Source organism: Notechis scutatus, chromosome 1 (assembly GCF_049901735.1).
Source record: "Notechis scutatus isolate UNSWTSFEM ecotype Mainland chromosome 1, rNotScu1.2, whole genome shotgun sequence".
In the NCBI taxonomy this organism is placed as follows: domain Eukaryota; kingdom Metazoa; phylum Chordata; class Lepidosauria; order Squamata; family Elapidae; genus Notechis; species Notechis scutatus.
Window position 1 is genome coordinate 180,451,812 of NC_142009.1, and position 18,578 is coordinate 180,470,389.

At 36.1% G+C, this 18,578-nt stretch overlaps 1 protein-coding gene across 3 annotated transcripts in view; it reads left to right on the forward strand.

Annotated features, from left to right (window-relative positions):
• COL5A2 (collagen type V alpha 2 chain) overlaps window positions 1-18,340 on the forward strand; it is a 173,328-nt gene extending 154,988 nt beyond the window's left edge. The window contains exons 45-55 of one of the 3 annotated variants that reach the window (XM_087949585.1): window positions 216-269; window positions 1,153-1,260; window positions 2,097-2,150; window positions 2,816-2,923; window positions 4,082-4,135; window positions 8,528-8,635; window positions 9,810-10,101; window positions 11,950-12,137; window positions 14,754-14,993; window positions 15,509-15,675; window positions 17,937-18,340. In XM_087949585.1, the coding sequence (XP_087805711.1) occupies window positions 216-269; window positions 1,153-1,260; window positions 2,097-2,150; window positions 2,816-2,923; window positions 4,082-4,135; window positions 8,528-8,635; window positions 9,810-10,101; window positions 11,950-12,137; window positions 14,754-14,993; window positions 15,509-15,655 (1,353 nt within the window). In that variant the 3' untranslated portion in view covers window positions 15,656-15,675; window positions 17,937-18,340. Of the gene's footprint in view, window positions 1-215; window positions 270-1,152; window positions 1,261-2,096; window positions 2,151-2,815; window positions 2,924-4,081; window positions 4,136-8,527; window positions 8,636-9,809; window positions 10,102-11,949; window positions 12,138-14,753; window positions 14,994-15,508 lie in introns of all 3 variants that reach the window. The other 2 variants (XM_087949586.1, XM_026668017.2) reach the window with 2 other exon arrangements.
• The last annotated feature ends 238 nt before the right edge of the window (window positions 18,341-18,578 follow it).

Here is an 18,578-nt window from a genome sequence, read left to right on the forward strand (position 1 = left end):
ATACATTGCTGCATTTTCATAAAATAGCAATATGAATATTATTCTTAATATTATCAACACAGCTTAATTTCAACCATTGGAGTTTCCTTTTATATGTCTCTGATTATTTTGTAATTTCCAAGCCCTTTTCAAAGGCAATCCCATGTATAAAATATTATTTTAGGACAAATCTGATGTCACACATAATCCACTTTTCCACTTCTCATTCAACTTAGGGTCCTGCTGGTAATGATGGCACTCCTGGGCGAGATGGAGCTGTTGGTGAAAGGGTAAGTGAGTTTGAAATTTCAATGAATAAAGCTGTTGTTTTCTTGTTGATTTAGAGTTTTATGCCATCCTTTATATTTCAATCTTTGAGAAAAATCACCGTCGGAACTCTTAATAAGGATGAATGTTTTAAAACAGACCCAGTTTTACAACAGAAGCATAAATGTGTCTAATCTATTTGTTCTGGGTCTTCATCAGTATAATCTTAGTAAGGACAGGTAAAAAGATTATAATTCACCATGTGGCATATAACATATTGGAAGTTAAGCTAAGTTAGCAGAGTGAGCCTGCAATGAAATGTTATCATTATTGTTATTAAAATTTTTATGCCTCTCTACTCCCAATGGCTCAATGTGGTGTAGACAGAAAAATCTGACACTTAAAATAACAAGATAGTAATAATCAACATACTTTGTGATAACATTGACTGACAGGTTTAGAAACCCAACTCTAATATCCCCAAATTCTTTCTCCCAGAGTCAATTTTTTCTTCATAAACACTCATTAGGGAAGAAGAGCTCCTATGTGTGAAGGGAAATTATTCTATGAGATGTATAAAAATCTTGCAGTGTTTGCTCCCCTTCAGAAACCCAGCAGTCAGCAATTCTCTTTTCTAGGTTTCTGGATTGCTTCCTTTTGAAGTTCCAGATAATTTTTTCTCCAATACAGACTAAACATGTCCAGTCCTTATTGGACTATTTTGCAGATATGATTTTATCTCATGGCTTTCTTCTGATCCACCCCAGCTATATTGTAGATAGTTGTAGCACAGCAGTTCAGTAATAATAGTATAATAGAACAAAATGTGTAATTTTGTCTGTATAAAGATATGCACTTGGAAGTGATCTATATCTGATTGTAGAATTGGAATGGTATTTGTTGTAGGGTGATCGTGGTGAGCCTGGACCTGCAGGACTTCCTGGTTCTCAGGGTATTTCAGGTACCCCAGGGCCAGTTGGATCTCCAGGGGATGCGGGACAAAGAGGTGAACCAGTAAGTATAGCTATTCCCTTATATTATTTGCATTTCATTGACAGAACTCTTGACCATACAATCAACTACCCATTATCATTTATCCTTCTTAAGACATATATTATGAAAGAAGAATTCTGGCCATGAAATGAGATGGCTGATGAATGTATATTAATGTTTCTGAGTTAAGTAATATTTAACTGTCTAATAGATTTGCTGTTGTAGTTTTCTAATTGACCTGGATGTGTCATTTGCCAAGCTCTACTGTGAATCCTTTATGAAGATCCTATATAAAACAGCTGTATAGTTAAAAGGCTAAATGAATGACTGCTCTAAGGCATAGATTCTTAATCTGGGTTCCATGGATCCCTTCTGTGGATAAATTATGGGGCTCTCTAAGCTCAGATGGGAAATTTTTTTACTACTCCATCAACTTTGGAGATGGTCGTATTTAATAGATGTGGCGTTGTTGATAGTATGCCACCCAGAGTCACATTTTGTGAGATAAGCATGCCCTGTAAATATGTTTAATAAATGATTTTTTTTAATTTTCATTAACCTCTAGCTGAAATTTACTTTATCATTCTGTTACAAACAAGGTAAAATATGACTTCGAATCTCCAAAAGTGTTTCTTCAGTAAATTTCATTATCTAAATTTATTACAATGGTTTATATTTTGATAATTACATTTGAGCAGTTTCCTTTGAAAACTATACCTGTGAATTTTATTTCATGCATTTTTCTGCTAACATTTCAATAGACCCTCAAGGGTTCCATAACACAAAGACCGTAAGAAACTCTGTTCTAAGTATATAGATGCAATCATAAATGAAACCATCTTTTCATTTCATTGCAGGGTTCACGAGGCCCAGTAGGTCCTCCTGGCCGTGCTGGAAAACGAGGTTTGCCCGTATGTTCTCTACATTTTCTTTTAATGGAAACCTTAATTGTTTGAAGAATAGTTGTACTTTTTGTTAAAAATAAATTCAATAATGCAAGTTTTGTATATCTGTGTTTTAGCACTCAATATAACTGAAGCTTATGAAAAATAAAGTAATAATTAAGATATATAAATTACTCAGATTAGATTCACCTGTACTATATCTAGTTCCAGGTAGAAGATACATATTCTTAAATATTTTTAAATTTTAAATTTTCTATATTTTTTATATACACCATAAACAGATGCAGGATATTAAAACGAATAGAAATAATCTATAATTATAGATGGAGTTTGTTTATCTTCTCAGTACATATCAATCTGCATTTTGAACAGCTTTGCATGTCAATATATGTACAACACACGCACACAAAGAAATGTGAGTGATATGGCATATAGCTTAAAAAATAAATTTTGTTGCAGATGTGTAAAGAATGTATAGGAGTTATGGATACTTATTATAGATATTCATTTAGGGAACTGAAGGTATGCAGTCTTAGTTTGCTGAAATCAATGAGAAATGGAGCATATTGCTAATGCCTGATTTGAAAAGCATAGAAATATCTTTAATTTTAGATGGATTGTACCTTTGCATTTTATTTTAATTTTATTTTGTTTTATTTTTCTAATTTAAGGGTCCCCAAGGTCCACGTGGCGACAAAGGTGACAATGGTGATCGAGGGGACAGGGGACAGAAAGGGCATCGAGGTTTCACTGGCCTGCAAGGTCTCCCTGGACCTCCCGTAAGACATTATCTATATATTTGTTTTACTGTTACTCCAGTTCTCCATTGCAACTGCCATTTTTGTGCATATATCATATTGCACTTGGCACTGCCTTCTGCCTCTGCTTCCTTATTTATTGTGGTGGAACACTCCTTTTCTGGGTGATGCACTCAATCACCTTTTTGAATCTTAAAAAAATGTAAAAAAAGGCCTTAGAAATAGCAATAGCACTTAGGCTTATATACCGCTTCATAGTGCTTTACAGCCTTCTCTAAGCGGTTTACAGAGTCAGCATATTGCCCTCAACAATCTGACTCTTTATTTTACCTCAGAAGGATAGAAGGCTGAGTCAACCTTCAGCCATTAAGAATCGAACTGCCGAACTGCTAGCAATTAGCAGAATCAGCCTGCAATACTGCATTCTAACCACTGCACCACCATGGCTCATAAAAAGTATTAACCTTGACTGTCTCCATATTCAAAATGGTGCATTTATCTGGAAATGAAAAAGAAAAATATATCAATTTCTTTTAACTAATTATTTATTGTAAATCCTTTAAAAGATTTTCTGTAGGCTTTTGCCATAGGAAAACTGCTGAGCAGCTGTTTGTCAGTCAGAACAAGTGCATGCAAGGTGTAGTACATTATATAACACAATGGAAATGATTGCTTGATGATTTTGCTTTTGCTTTCATTGTGATCCAGTCTGTATTAAAATCTGGAGTGTCTTCAAAATCATTTTTCTGTTAACAAGAGATGCATTGGAAAATATTGTTGATAGGGAGAATGAGGACTTATAGGGAAGAGTTTTATTACATTGCCTTCCCTCGCCCGCTAATTTAGGGCTCTGGTTTTCCAAGGTGATTAATAATCTTTGCAATCAAAATTCAAAATTATATTTTCTTGCCGTGGTTCGAGGCCAAGCATGGCTGTCTTTGCTCCAATGTGATCTTAATCATAGAACGAACTGTCTATGGACTTAGAACTACATACAACTTATTTTTTGTTATCTTCAGGTTATTATGTCATGAATTAGAAATGCTGAGACTTTAAACTAAAGAATAATAGGTCATCACTGGATACCCCAGGTTGATGTATTCAAAACCATCATATTTTCTTCTTTAAAGATGAGATGTAATTTGAGAAAACATAGACTATTCACACTGTGTTTTGCAGGGACCTACTGGTGAACAAGGCAATGCTGGGATTCCAGGCCCATTTGGCCCAAGAGTGAGTAAACCAGATGTGAAATATAATATGGAAACAATTAAATCCCCCTCCCCCCGTTTTATGTTTGCTGTTGTACAGATGGTGTTTGTTGATTTCAGAGTAAAATTAATTTGGATAGGGATGCAGATTATTTTTTTATTAAACAAGGTTGTGCTTGAGGTCATTTACCTTCCTTAATTCCTTTGTGTATGGAATTCTAAATATAACCTAGTGTTTGGCAAAGATGCTAACTTGACAAAGATTTAGCTTTCATTCCAAAAAAGGTTCTTATTCCTCAAGATTTTCAATAACAACCTCCAATTTGTTGGTATCAACTAATGGCAACTTTGGTGCACATTAATGCATACTTTTCCAATGGGCTTTAGTTATCTTTTTCTGTGTAGATCTCGGTGTTCTTCATTCTTTACTCATATTATATCCTTTCCCAACTCCTTACGTCTTTCCAATTTTGCACAGAACTCAAGCAACTTTTAAAGGGACAACTTACAATATAAACAACTAAAAGCTTAATATTTCTCTGGTTTTAATTTTATCAATGTTTTTATTGCTAACATTGGCTGGCTGGGATGTTTGAAAATTTGAGAGTTGTGTTTTAGAAGAACAATGTTTCAGAAGAGCAAAAAGAGAATGAATACAGATTTAAAATATATTTGGGAACCATTTTTCTGTTTGTGCCAAAAGGCATCAAATTTGATATCAGATAAGACTTCTTCAACAAACAGCTCCAGTTTATGAGTCAGCAACCAGAATAGGCCTTCTGAAGAATAAGTTAGGGCAGGAGATCAATTTCTAAGTTTCTTGGATTCAAGGCTTAAGATACAAATTTAAGATGGATTAAGATGTGGATGGATACTCAGTGAAGACTGTGAACTTTTGATACCAGCAGTTTTCCCTGAAAAGGGGGAGAGAAAAGGTGCAAAAATGAATGTGTGCTCATGGGTGAATCTGTGTGCATGTTGTGTGCATACTGTATGTGAAGAAAACTTCAGTATACCATTGAAGCTTATCAAAAATGATTAAATTGAGGAAAGCAAAAGAAAAAAACAGCAACCTCTCCCAGATTTCTACTGGATTGTTATTGGAAATTCCAGAAAACAGATTCTGCCACGTCAAAATAACATTAAAATTGGACATGGATTTGGTGGCATCTAGCTTTCCTGGTTTCAGATATCTCCCCCAAGTAAAGTTAAGCACAGCGATTTAGTGTAGTTAGTGGCAGCAGCTGCTAAAAAGAACAGTTTGAGCATATTCCAACTCACCCATCTGCATCTTTTACCCTAAGGGAAAGCCATCTTCATTGTAATGTTTGAATAACCCAGCAACAAAGAAGCTTCTCCCTTCAATGGCCTCTTGGGAGCCATTTTATGTTATGGTTCACATTTTTTCTAGGAGCTCTGTGGAGTGCCCACAGGAAACACCTGATAATTATAACAGAAAACCTTGAGCAAGTGCAGTTCTTTTAAAATAACTTGAACAAGGGGAGTAAGGCTTTTATTGGCATTTATTCAATCTCACTATTAAAATAATGGAGATAAAATGGCTGAAATGCTCTCCTAGGTTCTCAGTCTATTGATGGGACTGAAAAAGAGAAGAATACTTTTACCACGTAAGCATTTCAGCCAGTCAGTTAGACCTGTTAGATCTTCAGACAATATCTAAAAGAGAGGAAATTAGCAGATTCAGATGCCACAAAGGGTGCCTCTACATTCAAGCAATAAAGACGTGTAAGAAAGCCTGTTCTTATTCTTTTCATTCTTATTCAGTAACATTGTTACCTCATTCATCTTTGTTGTTTCCCCACCAAATTTGTATTTCAGCATCACTCAGTTAGCACTTTTATCCCATGAGTATTTTTTGGGAGGGGAGAGAGAAGAAGAAAAACAATCAGACTTAGCAATTAAGTGAATCAACTAATGAATCAATACATGTAACTTTTTACAATGCTGTTACAACCTTGGGGCTGGAGCAGTTAGTTGTTGCTCAACAATTGTCTAGATCTAATTCTTTGTAATAGCTTAAATTTAATTTATGGCTTACACGTTAAAGAAACCTTTTCTAACAGTGATCATAATATGATTGAGTTTTGTATTAATCTGCGTTCTCCTGAACTGGGTCTTAATGTCTGTTCTTCAAATTATAATTTTAAAACAGCAAACTATGATTTAATAGCTGCTGATTTGGCATCTTTAAATTGGCACCATCTGTTCTCAGGTTGTAAAAATGTAGAATATTTTTATAACATTCCTTTGCTTGAAATAAATCGAGCTATAAATGTATATGTACTAAGAAAAACCAAAAAAGTTATACAGAATAAATTACCCAAGGTAATAAGAAAATTACAATCTAAGAAAAAAATCTCTTTGGCGGAATGACAAGACATGTTTTGTTGCCAAATTCAAAAGCCACTACAAAGCCTTACATCATCAAATTAAAGAATGTACCAATTATTTCTGTAAACAGGAAGAAAAGCTGTTAAATTCAAACTCTATGTGAGCCTTTCACAACTTTGTTAACTCGAAACTTAAAGATTCACAAGTGATTCCACCCTTAAAGGGCAAAACAGGTTGATTGTAATGACAATGTTGGTCAAGCCCATCTTTTCAATACATTTTTAGTTCAGTTTTTGTGGATACCAATGGTTGCACTCCCTCATTCACAAGTCAAACCACAAATAGTTGTAGCAAATTGTTGAATATTAAATTTACAGTAGATAATGTTGAATTAGCATTATGTAATTTAAAGCCATTGCTATCCATAGGACCAGATGGATTAGGTGTTTTTTTTCCTGAAAAAGCTTGCTAAACCTTTGTGTACAATTTTTGGAGTATCATTTCGAACTAGTTCCCTGCTTGATCTATAGTGAGCTATAGTTATACCAATTTTTAAAAAGGGTGACCCTAGTTCAGTTGAAAATTATAGACCAATTTCTTTGTGTTGTGTTACATACAAAGTTATGGAATCAATTATAAACCAATCCATCATTCACCACTTAGAAACAAATAATTTGCTATCTGGGAAACAGTTTGGCTCTAGGAAAAATTCATCCTGTAATTTACAAATTTTGCACTGTAAAAACATCCACATGTCTTGATCAAGGTAAGGCTGTAGATGCAATTTACATAGATTTTTGTAAGGCTTTCGATACATTAGTACATGATAAACTCCTGTTAAAATTAAGCTCTTACGGCATTTTTTTGCACAAGTGGATTGCTGCTTTCCTGTCTAATAGACTGCAGAAAATCAAAATAGGGATCTTGCTGTCTAATCCTGCATCAATCCTGCATCAAGTGGTGTTCCGCAAGGCAGCATATTAGGTCAATTGCGTTCTTTTTGCTGATGACGTAAAATTCTTCAATTCTACAGATAATTCTGTTGTTTTGCAAAGTGATCTCGACTATGTGTCTGAATGGTCATCTATTTGGCAACTTCAAATTTTGATTAATAAATGCTCTGTCTTACATATTGGTAAACTTAATCAGAATGTCAAGTATAAGCTAGGTGGCATTGATCTAGCAGATGACCCTCACTTTGTTAAAGACCTAGGTGTACTTATCTCTGACAATTTATGCTCCAAAGCTCACTGTAATAGCGTTGCTAAAAAAGCATTAAGAGTTGTAAATTTAATTTTGCGAAACTTTTTTTCTGAAAACATTGTAGTGTTAATTAGAGCTTATAAAACTTATGCTAGACCAATTTTAGAGTATTATTCAACTGTTTGGAATCCCCACAATATATCTGACATCAGCACAATCGAGCAGGTACTTAACGCGAAAAGTCTTGCATTCTTCTGTACACAATATAATTCTTTATGTCACCAGGCTCGAAATTCTAAGTTTGGATAACTTAGAACTGCATTGCTTGTGGTCAGAACTAGGTATTGCATACAAAATTATACATAATAATGTTTTACCTGAAAATGACTTTTTCTGTTTTAATCACAATAATATACATGTAAACAACCACTTTAAACTCAATGTAAATTGTTCTAAACTTGACTGTAAAAATTTGATTTCTGTAATAGAGTTGTCAAAGTTTGGAATGCCCTACCTGATTCAGTTGTCGTAGCTACAAATTTTCACAATTTCAGTCACGAATTGACTTCCATGGACCTTACTTCATACTTAAGTGGTCAGTAGAAGGGGTGTGCATAAGTGCACTAATGTGTCTATCATCCCTATCATTGTATTTTTATTCTCTTATTCTTGTTCTCATTTTTGTTTAACAAATTCCAATAAATAAATAAATTAGTTATTAAGATTAAATAATATCTACCGGTAATAATTATCTTGTAGAAAGCCGAGAAAGGCAAGAAGTATCTTTAGCTGAAAAGAAAGGAAATTATTTATGTGCCCTTATTGATATGATAAACATGAACTTTTGTTTTTAATATAGGGTCCCCCAGGTCCTATTGGACCTTCTGGTAAAGAAGGAAATCCTGGACCACATGGACCTGTTGGACCTCCTGGTGTAAGAGGAACTTTAGGAGAAGCAGGACCTGAGGTAAATAATGGGAAATTGGGTCAGTCAGAGAGAGGAACAGTTATGTCCATTTAATGACTTGTAAGCTTATACAGTGGAACCTCGGGTTGCAAATGCTTCTGTTCACAACCAAATTGTGTGGTGAACAAAATATCCACCTGACTTTTGAATTGGGTCACAATTCAAAAATCGGGCAGTGAACAAAATTGGCATGGAAAGATTCCCTTTCCGTGCTGATTTCCCCTTTGGTGCCATTTTTTTTGTTCCGAGCATATGCAGACGTTTGTGCTTCTGGTCACAACCAAATTGGGTTGCAACCGTGGTCCTGGAACAGATTACGGTCGTGACCCAAGGCTCCACTGTGTGAGTCCAAATTACATGCCAATTTGGAAGAAGCCACATCTTTTTTTATAAATGCAGGGCACATGAACTAGTGAAGTAGGAATCTGACCATATGTTCCTTGTTTTAGGAGCAACCCAGATCAGTCTTTTTGTCTTTGCCATTTGCACTGCCAATTTGGTTATTTAATGGATCACTTTTTAATGGTGACAGGGACTATAGAAGTGATCCAGATCCAAATCTGTCAATAAAGGAGCGATCCAGATCCAAATCTGTCAATAAAGGAGCAAAAAACTCTCCTATCCCTCATCTCCTATTCAGATTAGGTTCTCTAAACTCAAAAAAATAGTAAACTCTACTTCAAATTGTATTTGATGCCTGGTGACTTCATACATTTTATGTGTTTTAGAAGACAGGAATACAAAAAAGTTTCACTATTGCCACTATTGCCTCTGCTCAAGAATAAAAAATAAGGGTGAAAAGGGTGACTTTGCTTATCCTGAGAACAAGAAAACATGAAATTGTTAGTTCAATGAGTTCAGACCTTATCAATATTACAGTGTTGGGGAAGAGTGCTCCAAAATAATCATTCTTAATCTATGTCCAGGTAGTAATCAATTAGAACTATAATATTCTATTACTGAAACAATATAATTATTCTTTTGCTACTGCAATTACTGATGCAAATTGGGTAGCTAAAAGATTCCTTCAGTTAACTTTTATTTATTTATTCAATTTGTATAGCCGCCTATAGTGACTCTAGTTGTAGTGATTGGAACTACTATCCAGTTATGGTAACATTGTGTCCCAGATATTACAATCCTGGATGTGGTCTGTATTGTTTTTTGTGTGTAGGGCCCTCCTGGTGATCCTGGTCCCCCAGGCCCACCAGGTCCCCCTGGCCATCTTACTGCTGCAATTGGTGACATTATGGGACATTATGACGATGGTCTACCAGACCCACTACCAGAGTTCACTGAAGATGAAGCTGCTCCAGATGACAGCAATAAAACAGATCCAGGAGTCCATGCCACACTGAAGTCACTCAGTAGCCAGATCGAAACCATGCGCAGCCCTGATGGATCCAAGAAGCACCCAGCCCGTACTTGTGATGATTTAAGATCATGTCATCCATCCAAAAAGAGTGGTAGGTGTATATTTCTTTTTTAAAAAACAGTCTTCAAATGTGTTTAAATAGAAATACAGGTCTAGTTATACATATTTCTGGAAGGAAAAGATAACCAGGGTCTTTAAGGACCACATTATGAGAAATAGTTGAAAGAATTGTTAGCTATAGAAGAGAAGATTGAGGGGAACTTGACAGCTCTTTTCTAGTATCTAAAGAGGTGTCATAATATAGAAGACAAAGTAGAATTGTTCAAGTTGTTTCAGGTGATACGAAGCAATAAGTGCAAGTAAGTGCAAATTACAGGAAGTAGATTTCAGTTGGACATGATCAGGAACAAAGGTAATAGTTCCTTTTTGAGCCATGGTGGCACAATGGTTAGCATACAGTACTGCAGGCTACTTCTGTTGATTGAGGGCTGCCTGCAATTTGACAGATGGAATCTCACCAGGCTCAAGGTTGACTCATCCTTCCATCCTTCCGAGGTGGGTAAAATGAGGACCCAGATTGTTGTGGGCAATATGATGACTCTGTAAACCACTTAGAGAGGGCTGTAGAAGCACTGTGAAGCAGTATATAAGTCTAAGTGCTATTGCTATTGTTGAATAATGGATAGACTGCCTTAGACTCTTCATTGCTGGAATTGTTCAAACAGAGGCTGGATAGCTGTCTGTCAGGAATATGCTGTTGTATTACAACATTGAGTGGAGGATTAGATCAAATCAGGGGTATCAAACTCAAGGCACAGAGGACAGATCCAGCCTGTGGGGTGCTTAGATCTGGCCTGTGGGGCTGCCCTGAAAACAGCAACAGACTGGTCTGCAGTGTCTCTGCCAGCGAAAATGGAGCTTGGGGGGAGCGCCTGCTCCATTTTCGCTGGCAGAGGGTTGCAGGAGGCCATCGCAACCAAAAACAGAGCTCGGGAGCCCGTTTTTGCTGGCAGAGCGCTCCACGGGTGCCCCCAACATGAGTGATGTCAAACTGGCCATGCCCACCCTGACTACGCCTACCCTGGCCCCATGAACAACCCTGATGTGGCCCTCAATGAAATTGAGTTTGACACCCCTGGATTAGATGATTAGATCCCTTCCATTAATAGATTGGTCTTATTAGGACATTGTCTTTGTCTTTACTTTTTATCTTTATTCTACCTTCACCCAGAGTAAAGGAACTAAAATTTAAGCAGCCTGCTACAAGATAGCCAGAACATAAAAACCATAAAGGAGGCAGATATAAAAGATGAACTATGTAAGAAATCTTGTTCAGGTTGTCCACTATTATTATTTGATACATAATAAATGCTTCCAGAAAAAGATTTTTTGTAAGATTTGTCAGCACAAATTAAGAAAAGTAGGCCAAAGATGATGGATTTGTCAAATAATTGCCAATTCTACTTTTACTTGCCCAAGTCTTAAATGTAAGGAAAATTATTTAATTATGAATAAAGAAAGATAATATTTATGCAAGCATATTTGACTGAAAAGGCAGCAATGTTATAAATGGAGTTTAAATTAGCCCAGGTTTGAAATATTGTACAACAAAAATTAAAAATTTGAAAATTAGTTTAGCTATTTTTGGACACCAAGTATCTGCAGACTATCAAGTCCTTTTCCAGTACCTCCTCTTTTACCTTTTTGCTACATCATCACAAACCTTGATCCTGGAACAATTGATATTGAACTCAAATACATTGCTTGACCATATGCACATTTATTTATTAATAGATGTGCACATGATTGCACTATTAAACTTGAATAGGAAGGAAAGTACTTTGAAGTTATGTTTTGTCCTTAATTGAAATTGAACTGCAACATAGAGAAGGAAAAATTGGTTTGTTATACTTTAAGATTTCCTATTTTGCTTTCATAGGAGAATATTGGATTGACCCTAATCAGGGCTGTGTAGAAGATGCAATCAAAGCATTCTGCAATATGGAAACAGGAGAAACATGTATAGCTGCAAAACCAGCTATTATTCCACGTAAAACATGGTGGACAAGTAGGTCATCTGATCTAAAACCAATATGGTATGGACTTGATATGAACAGAGGTTCACAGGTAACTAATCTGAATTTTCTTGATATTTATTTCAGTTATTGTTTTGGAATAAACATATGCAGCTTAGTCTAATCCTGGATTTCCTTATGCAGCCTTCCACAACATACAGGCATGTTTTTGCTAATTATATCCCACCTGTGTTACAGCAATTGCTGTCACATCCATTCCCCATTAACATAAAACTTATTGTCACACAGTTTTCCTTTATATACATGTACATTATGTACGTGCATCTGTGCTGCCAGACATATTTTTGTTTTCAACTTTCCCATATATTCATTTTTTACTGCAGCTTCCCTAATTATATGCTTTTTTATATGCCGCTTCCCCAAGTATATATATTTTCATGCAATGAGTGAGCCAATAATTATTTTGAGATAGATGCTAGCAGGTTCTCTAGATTATATCCTATTTATGCTACAGCAGATTGAATTTGGGTGGAATTTCATTTTAAAAGATACCCATGATGAATTTTCCATAACCTTGTATTGAAGGAAAATAAATATTTCCTTTTAATTCACCTCAGTTATTAAATAAATGTTTGGGGTACACAATTGAAAGTATCAAAATACATATAGTACATATAAGTATATCAAGACACAGATAGCTTTTAAATATATTTACATCACTGGTGAGATTCAATTTTTTTTACTACCGGTTCTGTGGGCATGTCTAGGGGGCATGGCCATGTGACTAGTTGAGCATGCTTTTTTTTTGCTTTTTGCAGCACCCCTCCCCCCATTTTTGGGTCCTCTGGGCCTCAGGCAAGCCTCCTGTGGGGGCATTTTTGCTCCCAGAAGGCTTCCCTAGGGCTCAAGAATGCAGAAAACTGAGCCTGGGAAGGGGTGCATAGCAACCCCTCCATGCTTCGTTTTGGGGCCTTCTGAGCCACAGGAAGCCTCGGGAGGGGCGTTTTTTCTCCCAAAAGTTTTCCCTAGGGCTCAGGAAGGCAGAAAACTGAGCCAGGGGGCATGTGCAGCACCCCCATGCTTTGTTTTAGGGCCTTCTGAACCTCAGAAGCTTCCGGGGGGGCATTTTCAGGGGTGGGATTCTACCAGTTCAGACTGGTTTGGTAGAACTGTTTGTTATGTAGTTCAGAGAACTGATAAATCAGGCCTTTGGCTGGCCCTGCTACTCTTCACTCTCTTCTCCGCTCCCTGCCCAGTTGGTCCCTATCACACATGCGCAACATCGTGCACATGTGTGACATGCCTGCAGCCTGCTTTTGCCTGCCCGCCAGGCCAGTGACCCATGCCAAATCCTTGCTACCGGTTCGTTTGAACCGGTGCGAACCAGCTGAATACCACCACTGATCTATATCTATAAGGTTGAACGCATTAAAACACACATATTTGGAGGCATAATTAACAGCTTTCAAATAAAAATTTCCTACTTGCATTTTCCTACCTTTTTCTTCACACAATCTGTGGTTGTTAAAAGAGATCTTTCTCACAAGCACAGTGGTCATAAATTGTCTGAAGCCTGGTAAGAATGTGATTTCTTTTTAATTAAAAAACACAATAGAAGAGTACAGAGGTTTAGGGAAAGAAAAATAGTAATTAGGAAAAAAAATCTAATTATTGCTACCTTTCAAATTGGGGCTGTTTGCCTGTTAGGCAGTTGTTATAGCCACCATGCTAGGATTGCAGTTGCAATTCTGTAGCAGTATCTGCTATAGGCTTGATTTAAGAATAAAAAGAGAAAATGAAATGAATGGGCAGTCAATCTAAATACAGAGGTTACTTTAGAGCAGTGTTTTTCAATGCTGGCAATTTGAAGATGTGAAGAATTCAACTCCCAGAATTTCCCAGCCAGCATCCAGGCTGAAGAATTCTGGAAGGTGAAGTCCACTTCAACTTGCCAGCATTAGGAACACTGTTTTAGAGGAAAGCAAAGTGCAGTCAGCAAACTAAACAGGAACACACAATTGGAGGTCCCTTTCCCAGTGTGTGTGTGAGTGAGCACTGGGCAATATATCCATTCCTGCCCTCCAGAATTATTGCTTGTCTGAACTGGTGACCAGTGAACCTGGCAGTCTAGTTAAACCTTTAATTATTAATTTGTTTAGTTATGATTTATATTATCTCTTAAAATTATTTGTTTACCTCTCTTCATCTTAATGTATTAATTAATTAAAACAAATGAATACTATACACTGGACTAGAGTGAGTTTTCCTGAGACTTAGTGTTGGTTTATTTAATTTAACTAGTCATTTAAAAGATTTCAATCTTCTGGTTCCTAGAGCAGTGGACTAAAAGGGCAAGAAACAAAATTACAGAGATAGTGCATTGTATCATGGAAGGGATCAACTGAGCAGTTGAATCTGATCCCCGCCTTTGAGTTTATGGGAAGAATATTGGAAGAACTTTGCAAAGCCCTATTGTAAACATAAAGATTTTATTTTGCCAGATAAGGTAATAAGGAAGGCAAAACACAAGCTCCTATTGGGTTATTTGTTTCTGTAGTTGAACCTGTCCAAATCCACAACAAGCTATTAAAGGAAGGTGCAGGAACATCTGACAAGGTTGAAGTGCCAACCGATCTGAAGAAGAATATTAACATTTTCAAGAAATGTAACAAAAAATAATAATGCCTCCTTCTTTCTTCATTTGTAGTTTGTTTATGGCGATAATCAATCACCCAACACAGTGATTACGCAAATGACTTTCCTGCGCTTACTCTCCAAAGAGGCCTCTCAGAATATTACCTATCATTGCAAAAACAGTATAGGTTACATGGATGACCAAGCTAAGAACCTGAAGAAGGCTGTGGTGCTGAAGGGAGCCAATGACCATGATATCCGAGCTGAAGGAAATAACCGTTTTAGATACACTGTCATTTCTGACACTTGCTCTGTAAGTCTTTTTAGAGTGAATTAACTTGGGGCATAAACTATTTAGACTGTGTGTGTGGCTACTCAATTGTTTCTCATGAGGAAAAAAAATCATCACAGCTCTGAATTCCAAATTAATTTATAGCAGTAGCCAGAGCTGGGAACCACCAGAGCTGATTTCTCTTTATAAACTGCAGCTATATCCTTGAGCAGATAGAAAGATCCTAGGTGGATACAGGCTATCAGGACTGAAAGAGAGAGGAAACATCTTGATTTGTTGTGGTGGTATCCAGCGAAAGGATTGTAGTACTATCCTAATATATCTAATGTATTCTGATATTTATCTACTGTTAACCAAAGTGTAAGCACGATTACATACCTCCCAAATCACTGTATATACAAAGGGTCTGAATTGGAGTGATGCTTATTAATGAGCTCTTTCATAGAATGTAATAATTAGCCTGCTCTCATTTTCTTATTGATATTCAAGGAATCCAGCTGATAATCTTATGTTTCTCTTTTGATTTGTTCTTCCAGAAACACAATGGGAATGTGGGCAGCACAATCTTCGAATACAAAACACAGAATGTGGCACGGTTACCTATCATTGATATTGCCCTAGTAGATGTTGGAGGTGCAGACCAAGAATTTGGAGTAGAGATTGGACCAGTTTGTTTTGTGTAAAAAAGTAAAGAAGCAAATAAGTAAATACTTAAATAAATAAATAAATGGGCTTATCTTTTCAAAAGCATTGGGGATGACAGCAGCAGCAACAGAACGCAAGAACTTAGACTGAGTGAAGTTAATCCTGAGACTCTTGAAATTACGGCTGATATTACAATCAGCATTGTATATAACAGTTCCTTCTAACTTCCTGGCCTTCTTTAGTGTATTTATTTTACTTACAAATCTTCAGTCTCACTGTCTAAGTCAACATTTTAATGAAGTAAATCCTATTTTAAAATGACAAGTGACCACACCTGTATCTAAAATAATTCAAAACTAATCTTTGTTTCCTAATTAGAAAAGGTAATCATGATTTCTGGAGATTCTGCTCAACTTTAAAAAGTGTAATTCATATAATAGAAGTATGCTGAACAGCAATAGGAAATAAGTAAAAGATTCAGATGTTCACCATATCAAAATTACCAGTCCATTAATGCAGCGCCATAGGGTACCTCCACAGTCAGTCATGGCCCTGTGTTCAAAATGTTGTGGTATCTGTTCTATTTGTCAACTGAGCCACTTTATTTATAGCTCAGCAGTTGTGAATTTCAAATCATAGTTGAAACAATTTCCCTTTTGATATACTGAGGTTTTGAAGAGTGGCTTCCCTTTGGTGGCATCACCCCAGCTCTGAACTCATCCAGTCTTTTCCAATAGAGGTTCAGCCACTGTGACATCTTAACAAAACATTATTATCTTACTTTAAAATACAACAGAGGGACAATGCACAGCTCTTCCCCAAGAAACCATTATGATATGGAGAAATGCAGACAACATGACATTCAGAAGTGTTGGATCATTGTTTGAATATCCTATTTTGCTGCCTGATCAGATAGACAGTACAGAGACTGGCTCAGGAATAGCTCATGGTTTCAAGACCAGGAGTGGTGAGAAGGATTCATGGGTCAGCTTCAAATAGATTATTGAGAACTTGGAAATGAAAATGGTGGCAAAAATCCATAGATTGCAACAACAAAGTGATCTTCGTACTGTCTTTTTAGAAGGAAATCCTACTGAGTTCAGTGATCTTTGTTCCTGGATAAGTAGATATATGTTTGACAGGCAGTAGATGCTAGAAGATGGCTACATTCTTCAGGAAGATCATTATTCATATAATTGAAACCACTGGCTAAAAGTGTATTCTGCAATCAGTCATAGCAGATAATGAAAGTGAATCAGTCTTCCTCAACATGATGCACTCCAATTGTGTTGGATGTTAAATCCTTTAATTCAGTAATCAGCATTGGTGATCATGGAAACTAAACATCTGGACAAAAGTTTGGAAAAAAATTGAAGAAGACAATATTTATGTTTTTAATGTTTTAATTATAAGGTTCCCAGAGCTCAGAGTATGTTATCTCACTCAATAAATTTATAATCCCCCAAAATTATTTTCCAAAATAAGTTTCAGAGTCAACACTTAAATATTTTGTTTGTGGAAAGGATTAGTTGTTGACTTAATGAGCAGAAAACCTTTAGTGAACAATTATTTCTTGAAAGTAATAATCTGTAGAGTATTACATTTTGTATGTGGTCAAAAATGAAATTTCTAAATGACTTCAGGTAACATCAGAATTCCCCTAATGTAGCCTTTCTCTATCTGAGCATCTTCTAAGTAAATTTGGTTCCACTCTGAGAATTCCCAAGCCAGCAGGGTCATTATTAAGAATTTTGATAGTTGGAGTGGACATAACGTAGAGATTATGGAAGGCTGCTACAATTTCTTCAAGTGTATTGTCCAATTATGTGTGTGTATCATTTATTCCCATGTATTAATCCCAAATCAGGTATTAACATAAATATTAGATTTTTACTGTGGCTGAAAGAAATGTTTCACTCAATAACTGGTCATGCATTATCAGAAATTGTGACATTGCATGTCTTGATTTATTAGGACAAACCAATGGTCCATCATTTCTTAGCATGAGCTACCTCATCTCTAGAAGCTGGGATGCATTTAATAATCTAGTGTTAATTCTAGATACAACAAGGTGCTATGCTTCTGTTATAATTCCAAGTATGGAGATACACAGGGCAACATAATAATGAAGTAATAATTAAAATGTTTTCTTTATGAAAAAGGGAATGGTGCTACAACAGTTTCTGTACAATCCTGGAAAAATAAATTTATTGTCATCAACCTTTTCTTTTTTTAATAGAATTTAATTACTATATTTTTGGTGTCTGGGAAAAAATCTTATACATTGCGTTTTTCCTCTTATGGTTTTATGATCTACAGAACGGGGTGTTCATCACTGCATTTTTCTTTCCACGGAGCATGTGGCTACAAGACTAGTTCTTCAGTTGGCTTCTTTGTTGAAGACCTATGTTCTCCTGTTTCTTGATTGTTTGCTTGTTTTTCTAAATAAACACATGCACACACACACAAACACACACAAAAGAAAAGCCATACGCATAGCTTTATTCATGTATCTTTGCAAAGCATTTAATTAAATACAAGTTTCATGTTGAGTAATGGCTTCCTTTGTGTATAGTCCTTCTGACAATTTAATCTATTTCTAGGGAAAGGCAACAGGATTCTGTGTGTGTGGACTGTGCATGGTAGAGTGTGTGTTTGCTATGTCATCTGTAAATTCAAAATGTAGCACCCAAAGCACTTAATAAATTAAATATTAAAGGGAATCTTGAGTGACAAGTGTTTGTGGTAGTGCTTTAAAAAGTCAAGATGAGTTATCCAAAATTATTTCTATCAATCACATACCTGGAAGCTTAGGATTTGACAAGTCTGGCTTTAGAACTCTGAAATTTAAGATTTATCAATGTTGTTGAATAAAATATCGTGATAAAACCAGTGTCTCAGTTTAAATCACACCATTTTAGGGAAGCCACATGGAAGACATATGGGCTTTTCCCAAACTAG